Source organism: Amphiura filiformis, chromosome 6 (genome assembly GCF_039555335.1).
Source record: "Amphiura filiformis chromosome 6, Afil_fr2py, whole genome shotgun sequence".
Classification (NCBI taxonomy): domain Eukaryota; kingdom Metazoa; phylum Echinodermata; class Ophiuroidea; order Amphilepidida; family Amphiuridae; genus Amphiura; species Amphiura filiformis.
Window position 1 is genome coordinate 14,806,364 of NC_092633.1, and position 18,581 is coordinate 14,824,944.

Consider the following 18,581-nt stretch of genomic DNA (forward strand, 5'->3'; position numbering starts at 1 on the left):
CTGAATGGGCCTTTAATATTAATAATAGATAAGCTGCCTTTAAAAATATTATTGACAAGTGTTGAGAGTAGGAATTACCTTGAAAAATGTCTCAAACACATGCCAGTTATATTCCGGTCTGAAACGATCAGACAATCTTTTAAACATTTTAAATAACATCATAAACCCAAATCGTGAAAAAATCACCCCGGGTAGATTTTTGGCTATTTCTCCATTTACCATCCTGCCCAAAAGTGTCTGCTTTCGATATACCACGTCACAAATACTACACTGCACTGACTGCAGGTTTTAGTTAAAAGGGCATTTCGTGATCCACAGCATCATCCCCTCTCTCTCTGTGTCAGGTGGCGCTGTGTAGCGCTGCTGTGGTCTTCACAAGAGTACGCCATCTCACTCGATCCGATGCCAAGTGTGTGTTGCACCTTGCATTCCCTGGTTAGAAACCAGCTTCACGTCATTAGTCCAAGATGTTGGTGGACGCCCTCTTCCTCGCTTGCCTTCCATGGCCCCTTGCAAAATCTGTTTTTCTACACCTCCATGTTTCCTGACAATATGGCCAAAGTACTTCAGCTTTCTCTCCATTATGCCGCTTCTGATGGTTAGACTTGTACCAATCTTGTCAAGGATCCAGGAATTTGTTCTCCTGTCTTTCCATGTCACTCGTAGAAGCCTCCTGTAACACCACATCTCAAAAGCATCAACTCTTTTTCCTATCATTCTTGGTCATAGCCCAAGACTCAGATCCATAAGTGGCAATGGAAAACACAGTTGCACTAAGTAGGCGCACCTTGAGGTCAATGGATAGGCCTCTGCTTTTCCATATGCTTGACATGCCCTGCACAGTTGTCCTTGCAATAGCCAGTCTTCTCTTAATTTCAGTTGTGCTGTCACCACTGTTGTTAATCATTGAACCCAGATATTCAAATTGCTTCACCTCCTCAATCTGTTGTCCATCTATCACAAACTCATCACTTTTTCTCTCTCTGTCTACAACCATTATTTTTGTCTTCTTTGTGTTCAGGAGAAGGTGTTTTTCTTCACTGGCCTCTTTGATGCGCTTCAAAAGATCAATCAGCTCTACTCTGCTGCTACAAATAAGAGTGGTATCATCTGCGTACCTCAGGTTAGTAATTCTTGTACCGCCAAACTTCACTCCACCTTCAAACCCCTCCAAAGCTGTTCTCATTATGTCTTCAGAGTAGATGTTAAATAGGTTTGGTGATAGCACACAGCCCTGTCGTAAGCCTCTTCCAATCTTGAACCAATCTGTGTCTCCACTACTTGTTCTGACTGCCGATTCTTGGTCTTCATATAAGCAGCTGATCAGATCCACAAGATGACTTGGAAAACCCATCTTTTTTTTTTTTTCCCACATCTGAGGGTGGCTAACACAGTCAAAAGCTTTACTGTAATCTATGAAGCACATGTAAAGAGGAAGTCTATGCTCTCTGCATTTCTCAATCACATTCCTGATATTGACAATTTGGTCCCTAGTACCCCTTCCTTCACGAAATCCTGCCTGCTCATCAGATATTTCCTGCTCCATTTTGTTCTTCATTCTCTTGATGATGATCTTCAGAAGCACTTTACTTGCATGACAAATCAGGCTGATGGTCCGGTGCTTGGCACACTCTTTCAAATTTCCCTTCTTTGGCAGTGGAATAAATACTGCCCTGCACCAGTCTCTCGGCCATTTCTTCTTTTTCCAGATGATACCACATAGACGCCTACATTAGGTCTATCCTTCTTTCCCAGTTGCCTTCCACAACTCAGAAGCTACATTATCAATGCCAGGTGACTTAGCATTTTTCATTTGTTCCATGGCAAGCTCAACTTCAGATCTCAATGGTGGAGGTTCTTCTTCACTCGTTTCACACTGTACATACAACTTGTCATCTTGTGCCTCAAACAGCTGGGAACTATACTGAACCCATCGCCTTTTGATGTCTACACTTTCGGTAAGAGTGTTACCTTTCTCATCATTTATAACATCCATCCTGGGGGTCCACTTCTTGGTAAGTTCTTTGGCAATACCAAAAGCTATTTTTGAGTCACCCTTACATCTTTCCATTTCCACACACTTCCTTTCGATGTAGTTTCTTTTGTCCTCCTTGACACTTTTGGAGACCTCTTTGTTTAAGCGTGCCCATTCTTCCTTTCCTCCATCTGCCTTTGCTCTCTTCCTGTCATCAGCTAGGTTTAAGGTCTGCTGAGAGATCCACGGCTGTTTCCGTTTCATCTTTCTAGGGATGTACTTCTTTGCTGTGCTCTGGACTGCTTCTTTCATGTCTTCCCACAATTCATTTGGGGTCTGCTCCTCTTCATTAACTTTCAGTAACTCATCAAACCTGTTCTTCACATCTACTGAATATTGAGTGGGAATGTTGTCAACATCATACCTGGTAGGTGGTGCATTGTCTCTCTTAGCTCTCAGTTTTAGTTTTACTTTGGCTACAAGTAGCTGATGGTCACTACCACAGTCAGCGCCTGGTCGTGTCCTGACATTTTGGAGTGATGTTCTCCACCTCTTCCTGACCATGATGTAATCGATCTGGTTTCTTGTTCTATCTCCTGGGCTCATCCAAGTCCACAGTCTCCGTGGATGATGCTGAAATAACGTGTTCCCAATGACTAGGTTATTAGCTTCACAAAATTCCTCCAGTCTGTCTCCACGTTCATTTCTGATCCCAAGTCCATATTGGCCTATACACCCAGTTTTCTCCTTCATTTTGCCAATCTTAGCATTCCAATCCCCCAGTACGATGAGTAAGTCTCTTCTAGGTATATACTATCCATAACTCCTTGTACCATCTCATAGAAGTCTGTCATCTCACTCTCTGATGCATCTGATGTTGGTGCATACACTTGTATGATAGATATATTTAAAGGATGTCCTTGCAGTCTTACAGTCATCACTCTTTCATTTATTGGATTATATCCCAAAACACACTTGGCTGTGGTTCTTTCTATTATGAAACCCACACCTCCACGTTTCCTTCCAGTATCTTTTCCAGAATAGATAAACATACTTCCATCATCTGTAGTGAACCTCCCTTGTCCAAGCCACCACAACTCTGTTACTCCTAGGATCTTAATATTGTTTGCAACCATCTCCTTCTCCACAACTTCAATCTTTCCTCCTGACATACTGCGTACATTCCATGTAGCAATATTTATTGGCTTCCTTAAAGGGGTGCTGTTCCTTTCCTTCCTGGGACCGTCAAGAACAGGACTTCCTGTAGCAGGCTTTAATCCTGATCTGTCATCACCAACAGGTGTACTCTGAGCAGCATCTCTCTTCCCCAGTAGCCATTGACGATCTTCCGGCCTGCGGGTCGCACCTTCCGATACCATCGTTTTCTTTTGACTTTGTACTCTCATGCTTACATTCAAGGCCAAATAGTACGGTGGGTGGCCAGGTCCTTCCGTACCAACAGTAGAGGGCCATTCCTGAGTTCTTACAGTACTAGCCTCCTCTTGACACAAACCATCTCCCTGGATGCCAGATGTGAGCTTTGTGTAATTGTGTTTTGTCGTTGACCATACGGTTGATTCCTCCGGCGCAACACATACATCAATGCTGTTGACCATTGGCGACTATTTAAACCATAGCTAGTATTCGCTATTTACCCATAGCTGGGTTAAAGAAGGTTCACCCTACGAAAGTGTCCTTCCTTCTGCCTACTCATACCACACTGGCGAGATAACATGGTAGAGGCTGGATGCGCTATGGGTCGGAAGAGAGGAGTGCAGGGAGAGTCAGTCTGGCTGCGATGCTCGCCGGGGGACTAAGCGCAAAATGAGAATCCACATCCTACACAAAACACTATGATTGGGACAGCAAGAAAGAAAGATGAAGAGAAGAAGTAAAAGTAAAAGTCACAACACAAGCTGGCACCCACACTAGCTTTTACCCGACAAAAGGAAATGGATGATGTTGTCCGTCTGTGGACAACCTTTTAGTCCACAGTCCGGATTTAATTTGACAGTATCGCCCATTTCCTGATGCCCGTGTGGGGTTACGCTGTCACCTTCACACTGGGGATCTGTGTCCTGTACCGCCAGTGTGATATGATTTATGTACCCATCAGTACTGGAATTCAGCGCCTTTACCCTAGTATGTGGAATAAGAACTCCCATCCTCTACGATACTTAGGACCTAAAGCTCCAATCCAAAAACAACACCAGACAAAAAAAAACAAACTACCAAGCCAACTAACTTGGCTCACCTTTCCTAACCAGCTGTGTTGCGAAAGGAAGTTTTAAGGTAGAGAAGGTAGACAGATAGAAGGATGAAAAAAAATAGAAAAGGATGAAATATAGAGTAGTGTAGGTAGGAGCATCCAAAATGGGACAAGGTGTAAGTACCCAATTGGAAAAAATCCAGCATAGATGGAAAGAGTTGGCACAAGTTTCAAAATGCTGGCAAAAGGTAGTTTTAAGCTCCTCGACACTGGGATAAGGTGTCTCCCGCATCATCCCCTAACTTTTCTCAAAAAAAGTTGAGATTTTTATATCACTGGAAACCTCTGGCTACATAATGTTTATGTACAAAATATTTCTTGCAGATTAATTGCTTAGCAAAGTAATCGTGAAATTTGAATTTCGTTCTGGTATACCAGAACAAAATTGCAACACATTGTCTACACATAACCATATTTATCTATAAGTGCATGTCAAATGGGCACATTGTTCAATACTATAGCCTACATGCATAAATTATGCCCATATTATAGCTAGGCCCTAAAAACTTTATTTTGCATCGGATTTTTCCCGTTGAAAAGGCAAAACTGATGTTTATGATAGCAACTATTTCATCAATAGCATTTTGAGTCATTTTTATCCATAAAACGACACAGGATAGGATAGATAATTACTTTGACATCAATATGGTCCATATGATGAAGATTTTGATTCTTAGATCTGTTATCAACATGATATCACGCTGTTCAGTGGTCAAGGACCCCGGTCAAAGACACTGAAATGACATACTTTTCTTCTGCTGACCATATGATGCTGTATATTAACTATTATTGTTACATTTTAGGCCTATACCTAAAACTTTTAAAGTCATATTAATTCAAACATAACTTTGGTAATACTCACTCGTTTTCATTCGTTGAAACGGCAAAACATACTTACTTTTCCTAACAAATCGAATAAAAATATTTAAAAAAAAATTTAACCACAAAAAAAAAAAAAAAAATCATTCCAATACCACTAAAATATAATCTCTTGAGTAAACTGACCCCAAACCTGAAACAGGTACCAGCCCCGAATGGGCTGGTAAAACGAGGGTATGACAAGTAATAATTTCATAATTTGTGTGATATTTAAAATTCTTATTCTCAGCTACAAGGTACCCATTTTAGGCTTTTTGCATCCATTTATAATTATATAGAGCATGCACAGGTTGAAATTTGACCCATTTGTTTCATCAGAAACTGGGGTGAACTATTAAAGGTTTTCATGTTTCTTTTGTCTAAAGTAACAATTTGAGACAAGTTTCGGACGAATTAGAGCATTTTCAAAATTTGACTATTATGTAAAAGGTCATTGACCTTTGATCTATTTGATGTCATAATCCCTGAATTATGCATCCTACAGAAATATGACAATTGACCTTTTTTGGTCCTTATGATGAGAGGAAGAATTTGAGTTATATTACAGCATGATTGAAGGAACTTTAAGCCGATGACCATACAAAGGACATGAAATTTTGGACACAGGTAAACCTACATATATGTCCAGTTTTTAACCACAATGTTTAGAAAATTTCTGTAGGAGCAAGCTGTGGAGTACTGCTACCTGTCTAATCCAAAGATGAAGCATCATTAAAAAAATCAAATGTTACAATCAATTTGGGTGGTGCAATAATTTTGTGTACCCCCGGGTGGTGAATTCTCAAAATGGTCTGCAAAAATTCGCTTGCCCCCCCCCGGGCCGTGCAAAAAAACCTTTGCCCCCCCTTTTGATGTGCCAAAAACCTTTGTCCCCCCTTTTTGATGTGCCAAAAATCTTTGCCCCCCTTACACATGCAAGATTTATGGGAACCTGAATGGAAAACCTTATATTGTCTTATTATATAATGCGATTGCGAGTGCAGCGAGCAAGACATTTTGCATATTTGAACTTATTGCTAACGTTTTCCTACACCTTTTTAGGGCGTAATATAGCAACGGTGCCCAAAATATATGTGCCAAAAATTGCTTGCCCCCCTTCGACCTGCCAAAAATTGCTTGACCCTACCACCCCTTTCGACCTGCTAAAAAATGCTTCCCAACTTTTGGCCTGCCAAAAAATCTTTGCCCCCCCCCTATAATTCACCACCCCGGGGTACACATAATTATTGCACCACCCCTTAAGGCCAAAAAATTGTTTATTTGCCATAACCTGACCGAATCAGGCCTGACCCTAGAGTTTTTTAATTAATTAAATTTTTTTTAAATGAAGGAAAAAAACTTCCAAGGACTTTATCAAACGCAATTTACAACTTTAAAAGTAAACAAAAAAATCCCAACTTACGTACCTTTTTTTTATGTTACGCTAATCAAAATCAAACAATTTTCTTTTTGTGGCCTAAATTTAATTGCCATTACCCATCAAACACAAGAATGTTTCAGAACATATAAATGTATTAAAAAAAGACATGCTTTTGCTTGAATAGATCAGAAAGTCCTTTTTGCTGTGGTCTTCACCTCATCTGACCTTATCACTCGGCTTGTCACTATTATACATGTCATGTGTCATAGCATCACTGTCTCTGTTAATCAAACACTTCCATAGGATGACACATAGGAACTTACTGTACTACTAAACCTGTCTTCACTACAGTCTCTTACGTGTACGCTATACCTCCTTTACAAGCATATTACCGCAAAACATAAGAATACATGTATAAGAGTTCATCTAGACGTATGTCATTGACTGTGATGGTTATGAATGAAATTGCAATTTTGACTCAATTTACATTCAATATACTTGGCAAGGCAGGTTTTCCTTGCAAATCCTTAGAAACTTTCTTGTAACTTTACATGGAGGTTAATTATGACAGTCCCCTCCCCTCCCCCGGCTCGAAATACCAAAACAAAATTGACAAAATGTGTGATATGCAACATCCTCATTAGCAGGTCAGCAAGATGATTTTGGAATTTATGGTATGCCACTGATCATTGTTTCATCAAATTAAATTCACTTGTGTACTACGGCAACACATGTAGTTTTTGTAATACAATCAAGAAATTATTATTAGTCTCAGCTAAAACCAGTTTCAACTTTTATCATAGTTGACTGTCAGGGTCTAACTAGGATTTATTTGGTTCAGCATTTTTGGAGCCACTCACCTCTGATCATCATCTTCATGATATATTTCCAGAATATCTCCCACTTTGATGTCTTTAAACTCCTTTGGATTGACCAATAACTCTTCACCTAACAAAGAAAACAGAATATAACATTATTGTCTGACTGGTGTCTTCTTTCCTCATTTCTGAGTTATCTGGCTTTATAAGTTTCAAAGGAAAACAGGTTTTCACAACTTTTATATATTTACAATTGTAAGACCTCAAGCACCACCTTTTTGTGCTTTTAAATATTAGCACTGCAGTAATTAATAATGATTTTCATATCATTTACAAATTGCATATTGGTAAAATGAGTGCTGTAAACAGTGTTTGATTTATCATTCAAAAACAAATGTTGCATACATTTGTACATGTTTTTAAAGTTGCAGTTTTTGCTATGCAAACAAACCCCTAAAAGCTTAAAATCAAGAGCTGCATTCAATTTACTACATAAAAGTTGGGAATTGCTATAAGATGCAATGAGTGTATCTAGCAGTTTTTATTAAATGCAAATAAAATGCTGGGAATCAAACATCGCTGGCTAACTAACTAACTCACTAACTAAATAGATTAATTAATTAAAATTAATTTATTAATACTTACCACTAAAGCTTTTCTGATGTACCCACAACTTCATGTTTAAGTTTCTCTCAGGATTTCAAAGTAGTTTAAATATTCTATCTGAAAACACAATAATAAAAATTCAAAAACTTTTAAGTTTCTTTGGGGTTTTTTTCAGAGAAAAATTGGCAATGGCAAAATAATGTGCAATTTTGTGTTTTTAATGCATTTTGGGCCACTTTTTTCTTTTGAGACAAACTTTTTTGGAGGTACAAAGTAAGTGTACAACTAATCACCAAGCGCATATGTGATGCGATCAAGCTAAATGAGTCTGATGTCGATTAAAATCAAAATTTGGTTTTCAATTTTATTGCATGAGCCATTTTCAGGGCTTCATTTTGTTGAAAACCCCATCATGATTAGACTTACAGTTCTCGAAATATGGCCATAAAAGTGTTGCTCAGAACAATAAAATAAAAAGGAAGTTGAATACTATTATTGACTATACCTCAAAATCATTATTCACGACAGCATACTCATTTTGCTTGATCGCATCACATATTACTTAGACTGTCCCACAGTCTCGGTTCGGTCCGCCTGGATAATGGAACGATACAAAATTACATAATAGCCTACCAAAATATGCCATAGTCCTTCCCCTCCCCCCCGATTCTAAATACACAGCCCAAAACCAATTCCTCTCTCTACAAATTGATGCCACTACACTGATCACACCTCCTATATTGAACGCTAAAATTCAGTAACCGCTCCCCACGCCGAGACTGTTCCGAAGTGTTAGAGATTTCGCTTCCAAATATTCGTTCAACGAAGCCCGGTGATTCTGATGTCAATTACGAAAGCCCCGCCCCAGTTTCAATTCAAATATGGTAGCACAAAGCTATGCCGCGGGATGTGACGCAAGATCGGATGGGACACTTGTCATTGCTTGTCAACAACTGAGAGGTATTGAGCTCAAGTGGCACACGTCTGATAGACCCATGGTCCCGCCCATGGTAATGCAACAATAATAAAAGGCAACCACTGACTCGGACTTAGGCCTATTGTCCATATTATGATATTATCGCGTGCGGTTTGCAAATGTTTGCACATTATTTAGCTAGGAAGCCTTTTCAAATATCCCCGCTGCCAAGCTGCGTTGATTGGTCGGATACAATATCGTTGTTTTAGTCGCTACACAAACGTTAATGTAGTGAAAACATGGACGTGGTATATAGAAAGATTGCGTGACTCCAAATCCGTAAAAGTGAACTCCCAGCATTTTGTGGGAACTGGAAGTCAAATTGCCTACAGACTGGGAGGGTCCGTGTATTGGGTTGATTTTTAATGCTATGTAATCTACATTACCAGTCGTTCTCCATGGACCCGAGGGAGGGTCTACATATTACTCTGCGTAAAGGACAGATCAATAATAGTAGATACACTTGACACCACACAATCGCACACATAAAAGAATTTGGTATTTTTTTATGTAAACATAAGTTACCCGTATTTCGCGGTTTTCGGCTATCATGGTTATTGGCTTTTGCAGATCTCAAAATCAGGGTGTGTCCTTTGGCTGGGATCACTTTCCTCACAGCTAAGCTCAATTTCAGCTTTTTGCAATTTGACCTGACTTTCATCCTCAATTTGAAATTTAACCTGACATTTGACTACGGATGAATTACCAAACGCAAACCTGAGCTTCCTTGGCCAAAGTTACACCCACCCACAAAGTTTGAGCTCCATTATATGAGCAATTTGAAATTTTTACGGTTTTTGACCTATGACCTCTTAACCGTAGGTCTGACAAAAAGGTCACCGTGGAAACTGTTCTTTGTTAGTCCAAGGTCCACTCACCCACCAAGTTTGAGCTCCATAGAGGCAATTTGAAATTTCTACCTTTTTTGACCTATGACCTCTTAACCGTAGGACTGACGAAAAGGTCACTTTGGAAACTTTTGTTTGTTAGTCCAAGATCCACCCTCCCACGAAGTTTGAGCTCCATAGGGGCAATTTGAAATGTCTACCTTTTTTTACCTATGACCTCTTAACCGTAGGTCTCACTGACAAAAAGGTCACAGTGGAATCTTGTTAGTCCAAGATCCATGCACCCACAAAGTTTGAGCTCCATAGGGGCAATTTGAAATGTCTACCTTTTTTGACCTCTTAACCGTAAGGTCTGACGAAAAGGTCATTTTGGAAACTTTTATTTGTTAGTCCAAGGTCAACACACCCACCAAGTTTGAGCTCCATAGGAACAATTTGAAATTAGACTTCAATTGGACTTGACCTGGTCGTTGACCTTTCAGCTTAAAAAATATAGTTCTTCCTCATATCAAGCTGCACCCACCCACCAAGTTTGAGGAACGTTGAGACCCCTAGTCTCCGACAGTGTTCGAAATAAGCCTCAAAAGGTTACAGGCCAGCCGGGCTTGACCTTAAAAAGTTACCGGCCAGCCGGGCTGGCAACTAGATACCCAGTCAGAAAAGTTACTGCCAGGCCAAAAGTTACAGGCCAATGGCGGCTGACCGCCCTATTTGAACGCTGGTCTCCGAGAATGCAGACAGAGAGACAGACAGATTCCGGTGAATTATAGTAAGATTGAAAACTAAATATTTGCATCTCATCTTACTCTCAGCAGTATTTTCAGCATAATTTACAAGTTGACCTCAAATGATCTTTGACCTCAGTGTGTGACCTTGAACATGACCATTACATGAAAGTTCTCATACATGTAGTGCAGCTACATGTATGGCACAAGTTTTGTTTTCATTTGATTAATTGCATTTGAACTGTTCAAGGGAGATCAGATTTTTCATTTTCAGCCTATTTCACGTACAAGTTGACTAAAAATAACTTTTGGCACATGTTACATAAAATTATCAATTACATTTTAGGAGATCATATGGACCAAGTTTGGTTGCAATAGGATTCGAACCTGGGGGTATGTGCCTGTCAATAGGCCCCCTCTTTTGAAGTCGACTATACCCGATGACCCCTTTTTAAAAGTCATACCCGATGACCCCCCCCTTTTCTTTAGTTATGCTACCCAATGACCTCTTTTTTTTTTGTTGTGGTTACCCAATGACCCCCTTTTTTAGATTTTCTAGAATAGCCTCATCGAAATGCCAAAAAATAATGCAGATACTTTCAAATTTTGCTCCATTTTTTCAAAATGTTCTACCTGTTGATCATTTTATTAAAATCTTATACCCCAATGACCCCTTTTTTCAAAATATTATACCCAGTGACCCCCTTTTTGATTTTGATTATAGGGGCCTACCCAATGACCCCTTTTTTAAAATAACACTTTGTACCAGATAGGCCCCTACTTCGCGACGCCGGTACAGTAGGCACATCACTTCTAAAGTTGAGTGCCACCCCCGGATTTGAACTGATGCTCATATGAGACTGTGAGTGTGACCTTTGAAACTATCAATGAATGTACCCAACTACCCATAGTGCAGGGACCAAAGTTTAGTTTGGAAGCCAAAAAATGCACCACAATTTTACAAACAAAACAAAACATGATTCCCTCCAAAAAAAAAAAAAGAAGATAAAAACACACACAAAAAAATCACCACGTTTCATTGTATCATAATTTGTTTTATTTATGTTCCTTTATGAAATATTTAAAAAAATTTAATTAAATATTAAATGCGAGGATCCATAGGATACATGCCTGAGAAAATAGCGGTAATGTGATGCCTGTGAAATATAATAGATGCCTGTTTTATTAAAACTTGAACATTTTATTTAGTCCAATATTTTGTAAGCTTTAGTTTGCACAAAAATGGTGACTCATGTCCTCAAACTAGCGCCGGTGCGTCTCAGGCCTGGTTTACAACCCGGGGTTTACAATGACCCAGGTAATTTTATGCAGAAAGTATTCTTGCGAACAGCTGCAGATTATTATTAACCAATGAACACAGCTTGTTTACAGTCAGAGGGCCATGCAGCATGCATCATGCGCGTTTTCCATTAAAAGGTCACAAATGACTGTGGCACTCTTGGGTATGCTTTTACCTTTCCCGCAGAAAACTTCCGATGTGAAATGTATCGTATTATGTGTAGCCAATCATCTTGGGCAATTTACAAATATATTGGATTGAAAATATCTTCACAATTCTCTACTTGATTTCCATTTTGTCTACTCTTGTTGTTAGAATTCATGATTTTTGCATTTGCTTTAATACCTTCAAATTTATTTTCATTGCTAAGGACTTCTAACCCGGATATTTTCTGTAAACGTCCATGGAGCCTTTTGTGGACGGTAAGTTTTCCCTATTACGGTAGGCCTATAAATTGTGTTTAAAAACATAAATTGGCAAATGTCGAAAGCAGAAGTGAAAGTGGCCATTTGTTTATCAACTACGCAGGGGGATGTGGCCCCCTCATAACTTGGAAAATTTTGCAAAATGAAGACCTAATTGAAGCGATTTGGTGGACCATTTTGTCACTGTAAAATTAAGTTTGAACAGTTGAAAAAGCTGAAAATTTGTGAAATGACGGTCCATGAAGCCTTTCGTTGTCACTTTTCCCCTATTGTAGGCCTATAAATTGGGTTAAACATAGGGCCTAAATTGGCATGGGGTGTCTGAGGGGGTGTTCCCCGCTGAGAGGGGTATAATTAAAGTCTAATTGAAGCTATTTGGAGCATCATTTAAACAGAAAAAAGGACTCGAACTCAATTTGCAAAATTTCAAACTGACACTATACATGTACAAGTCTTGAGACTCGCAATCACTAAAACATGCCTGGATCGATGCTGACAAAAAGGGATCACTGGGGATGGGCCCTGCATATCGGGAGTATATCCTAAATACCAAAAGCCGAAAATAAATGCACAATATCTGAACGCGTACGTTTTCAAGATTTTGTATGCGTTGGCCTTTGGGATTTTGGATTTGAAGGAGTCTGCAAAGAGCCTGAACGCATAAATAAGTGTGTTTTGTGCGTTAAAGTAAACCCTGGTCTCGGTATATTCCAGGAGACTAGAATGGAAAGCAGCAAGCATATTTTCTTGCTCAAAAAGTCTAGCCAAGAATTTGCTCACCGATAGCTTCGCATTCTAGGCTAGAGACCATTGCATTCAAATCTAGTAAGATTCGCTGAAGCAAGACACCGTGTAAAGCAATGGAAGTTTATAAGTAAACACAGCCGATCACAACAGGCGATTGCATAAAAAACGTTGCTAAAATTACACTTCAGCAAAATTTCAGACTGTCCAAAATAGGCAAATCTTGCTCAAAAGATACAGTTAACTCATCGAAATAATCGAAATCGAAATTTCAATATTTTTAAATATAATAAATATAAACCTCCGGTACAAAAAATTGCATCGGTGTCCAACTGAAAAATGATAGCAAAGAACTCTAGCATCGAATGCGTAACTATCGTGTACACCCATCGAATACATTGTCATCAGCCCTCAGATCGACTGTAGGACCAATTCTTTCTCGTCTTGTTCCACCTGGACTAGAGGCTGGATTTCAGCGTTGATCGAAAAATCTATCTTTTATGCACGACGACACAATAGTTACTGTGTGCATAAGATAGAACGTGCTAATATAAGAAAACACGTCTGCATATTCGTTGACACTTTTATAACGCTTTTAAAAAACATTTTTCCAAATGTCCCTTTTGGCTACAATTTTCCTGGATTAACATGTTGTATCTTTGGATTCACGTTTGCTTACTTTTAGAGAAAAAACGCATCTTTGAACTTGAAGTACATTCTGGAGAAGTTTTTAGGTCTCAGCAGTGCGATGCTCCAACGAGTGATCATGTTTTAAAATTGTTGTTTCACTTGTATTTTGATTATATCTTTTGTTGGTGAATATCAATAAAGATTCTATTCTACGAGTGAACTCTGCCCTCTACCATGTGCAGAGTTCAGGATTGGCAAAGCAGCGACTTTTTTTAGCCCAATAGGATGACTTTTGAAGATTTTCCGCACTACAATTTCCTGTCCAATAGACACCAATTAAAATTAAAATAAATTTTTAAAACAACCGGGCGACTTTTCAATTATTTGACCCATGATTTGGGCTAACATTATTGGCAACACTGCTGGAGGTTAGTGGGTGCATAGGCCTATACAGCAGAGACACCGGCGTTGATCGAAGCTGTTAGGAGAACAATTATTGATGTTTTTCGTGAGTACAGGTATTAATAACAACGAATAAAAGACTATAGACGGATCCAAAGAGCCAAGTCATGGTCAGGATTTGGTCGGCCATATTTGGGTACCTGCATGCACCAAACAGGTGTTGTGAGTACCCAATTGGGTGGATTCAACCCGCTTAAAATTCGATGTTAGATTCTTTTGTGTTGTAAACTGTCATAATTCTTTTGTCTACGTGTTACACGGGTGATAGAATGCAGTTTATAATAATACCCTTCAAGGCCGCATTATCCCACATGTTAGGTGGGATAGTTGGGTACCCGTCGCGGCTAATGGCTGCCATTGAGGAGCACGAATGTGTGAAATTGGATTCGTCTACAAAAATGTATAGTAGGCCTACAATGTGTCAGTAATATGTCACGAACAATTTCATGATATTTTAGGGACAATAACTAACTTGAGAAAGAAGTTTTTATTCATATGCATGACATTGTCCCGGACATTGTACTCTGTATGGCAACTGCGTTCATGTATCACAAGTACATGAACAAGTATGTGACATACATGTATGATAACATCCTTGCACCTTCTAACTTTCGTATCACAAGCTATCGGAAGATGATGAGATGATGTTATGCCTGGTCGAGCACCCTCACAGACCCGAACGTAGTGAGGGTGCTTGGTATATCCGCCATGTTTCAAATCCATGGATGGCCAGCATAATGTCCCGCAAATTTAAGCTTTATGAGAAGCCTATTTTGGTTGCAAAATGAGAACACAGAGTGGCTTATCTTTAACCCACATTTTCAATCTCTCATGCCAGAGGTTAAAATAAAACGATCCCTAACTAATTATCAAAAGATCGTGAATTTAATTTCTTGAAAGCGTGCGCGCTAAACGATTTGTTTACAAGTAACAATCCTTGTTCCGACTAACCGATACCGTTCATTCGGCTTCATTCGCAAACCACGTGATCACTCAGGTGAACTACGATTGGACGATAGATTGCGTTAAATTTTATCCAGGTTACCGGGCCATGCATAATGGCGATACTCGCGTCTTGGAAATATTTTTCAACCACGTTGCAAAATGATCGGAAATACACCATCAAGGCGACTCGATCGGTAAGCATCATTGCAATTATAAGCAATATTTAGTATTTCTTCTTTTGATTTTTTCGATAAAATTTTAGTTTACAGTTTTGATCAGTTTGATGAGAGTGGATTTCAAAACCAGTCCACTAGTAGACGTTGTAATTGACAGTTTGACATTTCTGCCGGAGGATAATGTGAATCCATAAGATGTGGCGATCAATTTCACGATTAAAATCTTTCCTTTGGGGCGATTTCCATTTCTTGCTATCATTTAAAGGCTGAAAGCATCAATACTCAAGATAGGCTATCAGTCGCTTGTGCAGATATATGTTAACATTGGATTCCATTTCTTGTTTATTGTTCATTGTATGGAAAAGCCTGTTCTGTCTTATCTTGTATTGGTTGTATTTCCGACGCATAAGATGATGTGACATAACATCCTTGCACCTTCTAACTTTCGTATCACAAGCTATCGGTTGTTCATACGATAGTTAGAACATTTCGAACAACTGGAGCGTTGCCGTTGTGCAGTCATGGTAGTCCGAATAATCAGACCCAGAACAAAATATTAATTTCTGACATGATCGTGTACTGGGTCTGAACTGTTTCCATATGAAATCTTGATGGCAAATTGGACAATAGAAGCACATGGTTCTACGTGACAGCTTTTTAATCCCTATTCAGGTTACGTGAATCACGCTATTGTGGACCATCCTTCTGATACCTGAGTGTTTGGACAAGCGGAACCGTTTTTTGTCTACCTCTCTGTTTTTAAACAAACCAGGAGGTCGAAATCGTCCTCCTCGCCGAATACGAAAGTCAGCGTATTAGTACGGCACTGCAGTCATGGCAGTATCTGCACATTAGATTTGATGTTTTAAACATTATTTTAATCCCATAAATCATGAATGATAATGTTGTACTGTACAAATGTGCTAAAATATTAAATTGACATACATTTTTGCACACATGGATGTGCAGCCCATAACAAGTTTATAGTTCAACACGCGCACTTACCTATTATTGCATTCATGCATTTTTCTGGAAACCTGAAAATTCAGCCTGAATCAAGAAAACTTTCTATCAAAATTGTAAAACAAAAACATGTAATGATGTACGTATGTATAACTTAATGTTGTAGATCAGAAGCAAAACTGTGTCTGTGTTAGCGCCAAGGCGCATCTAGATTTAGCATGACTAGACTGTCAATGTCATGTCAATATATTGATTTCCTTGCTTGCGTGTTTGCCTTGAAGTTGAAGTTCACAAGTAGACTAGCAGCTCACACTTGTCACAGCCGAAGTTCCGAACCGAACGCGTTGCATTGCAGTTTCTGTTTTGTTGATTTTCGTGGAAATCAATTAACCTTTGACCTAAATACGCAACAGGTTAATTGATTTACGCAGGGCTCACGCGCTCTTGTATTGGTATTTATGAACCAGTCGTTCACAGACAGCAACTTCCCATTGCAAAATCATCCAATATGTATAAATTTAAATTATATATAATAATAATAAAGTTGTCAAAATTGTCACTTCTGAAATGGAATGAAATGTGTTTTTTAACTTTAAAACCACTGACTCAAAAAAGAGTGAAAACCACTCTTTAAGAGTGAATTTTTACTCTTTCAAGGAGTTAAATGAAGGACAACTCTAAAAACGTGTTGTCCTTCATTTAACTCCTTGAACGAGTTGAAATTCACTCTTAAAGAGGGGTTTTCACTCTTTTTTTTGAGTGGTTTTAAAGTTTTAAACACATTTCACTCATTTTTGTGAGTGTTTAATAAGTGAATCACTCTTTTGGAGAGTGAGTTTTTCCCCGGGAGTTTTTCACTCTTTTACATTTAGAGAATTATTGACAATGTCGAAGCCCCATTGAAACACAATGTCACGTAGGCTAAGGTGTTAGGTGTTACTTAGAACCTTTTTTTGTCCTGTATGTAGAACCCTAAGCAGTAATAACGTTCTAAACTTAGAACCTTAAAAGTTCTATAAAGAACCTTAAAGATTTAAATAGGCCTGGGGACATTCTAATTCATGATTCAGGGACTCATCACCGTAGTTAAGAAAAGTAAAACGTAGTGTTAACACTTTTTGGTACTAAAAAAATCATTTTTTTTTGATAAAAAAACTTTTTTTTCTGTTCTAGAACAGGCCTGTGTTGCAGATGCGCGCAGGCATATGGCCGGGGCATATGAGAAAGCTCATATGGTAGGCCTACCAGTACAGGTAGGGTAACTTGGGGCAAATTGGGACACAGGGTAATTTGGGACAGTGATTTCGGAAATACTTTTATACCTTAAAATAGTCACATTTTGCCCATTTTTGCAACAAAATAACGTTGATATAATGTCTATTTATATTTCAAACCGTTTAAAAGTACCATTCTTCATTAAACAGGAACTTCTGAGGGCCGTAAGCTTAACACATCAAAATAAGTATTCCATTTTTTTGTCATGTCTAAGCAGAGGTCACGACTTGTGGCTCAATATCTGAATCAATGGTCCGGTTAAGTGTTTCTCAAATTAAAAAATAACTTCTAAGCTACCCTTTCAATTAAATAAGACAACAATTGTAACTTTTTTCTTCGAAAATTATAAGAAAAGCTTTCTTTTAGAAATATGCCAAATTGGGGTAAAATGGGACGCCATTGATTTACTGTGTGCTAACTCAAACTGTCCCATTTTGCCCCAAAAAAAAAAGTCCCATAGTAAATCAATGGCGTCCCATTTTACCCCAGCTGTCCCATTTTACCCCAGCCTCTGTTACAGAAAAATCTTGCAGTGGGGTAAAATGGGACGCCTTAAAGACACCTTAATAAAATAATGAAGCCGGAGGCCGACCGGCACCAATTTTTGTGAAACGTAAGTCTACTAGACACTTGGTGATGTACCTTTTGTTTTGTAGTGGTCACTTGTCGCAAGTTGTCGGGTATTAGTATTATAGCCGAGTAAAATCTGGTGGGGCAAAATGGGACATTAGGTGGACCAATTTGCCCCACTTCCCCCTACACATAATTTTATTGCACCATCCCTTATTTTATTTGATATCTCATCTCATCTCATAATCTTATCTTATTTTATTTCATCTCATCTCATCTTATAATCTTATTTTATTTTATTTTATCTCATTTTCTATAAGGCCATTCTATAAAATTAATATTTTGGTTCTCGTCCAGAGGATTTTCATGAATTGATGAGGGAGGAGGTTTTTTTTGGTTTTTTTCAATGTAAAATCAGCACTGTCAGTAGTTTTCGGTCTTTTCCAACAGTGCTCGAGGAAACGATGAGGCACTTTTTTTTTTTTTCTAATGTGAGATTCTGAGGGATAAACACCCTAGAGTATACCACAAAAAGACTTGGAATTGGTCCTTGTTCTCGAATAAACTTATTTATATGTATGAAAAATTCATAAATCATTCCAAAGTCTAAAATAATTAAAAAATCTTTAAAAAAA

The 18,581-nt window shown here is 38.7% G+C and overlaps 1 protein-coding gene across 2 annotated transcripts in view; it reads right to left on the reverse strand.

The window, feature by feature from the left end:
* The window catches only part of LOC140155021 (GATOR1 complex protein DEPDC5-like), a 56,473-nt gene extending 40,051 nt beyond the window's left edge, over nt 1-16,422 (reverse strand). For both annotated transcript variants that reach the window (XM_072177696.1, XM_072177695.1), the window contains exons 1-3: nt 16,144-16,422; nt 7,947-8,024; nt 7,344-7,431 (exon numbers count right to left, since the gene is read on the reverse strand). In XM_072177696.1, coding sequence (XP_072033797.1) covers nt 7,344-7,431; nt 7,947-7,980 — 122 coding nt within the window. In that variant the 5' untranslated portion in view covers nt 7,981-8,024; nt 16,144-16,422. The remainder of the gene's footprint in view (nt 1-7,343; nt 7,432-7,946; nt 8,025-16,143) is intronic.
* Nucleotides 16,423-18,581: the final 2,159 nt, after the last annotated feature.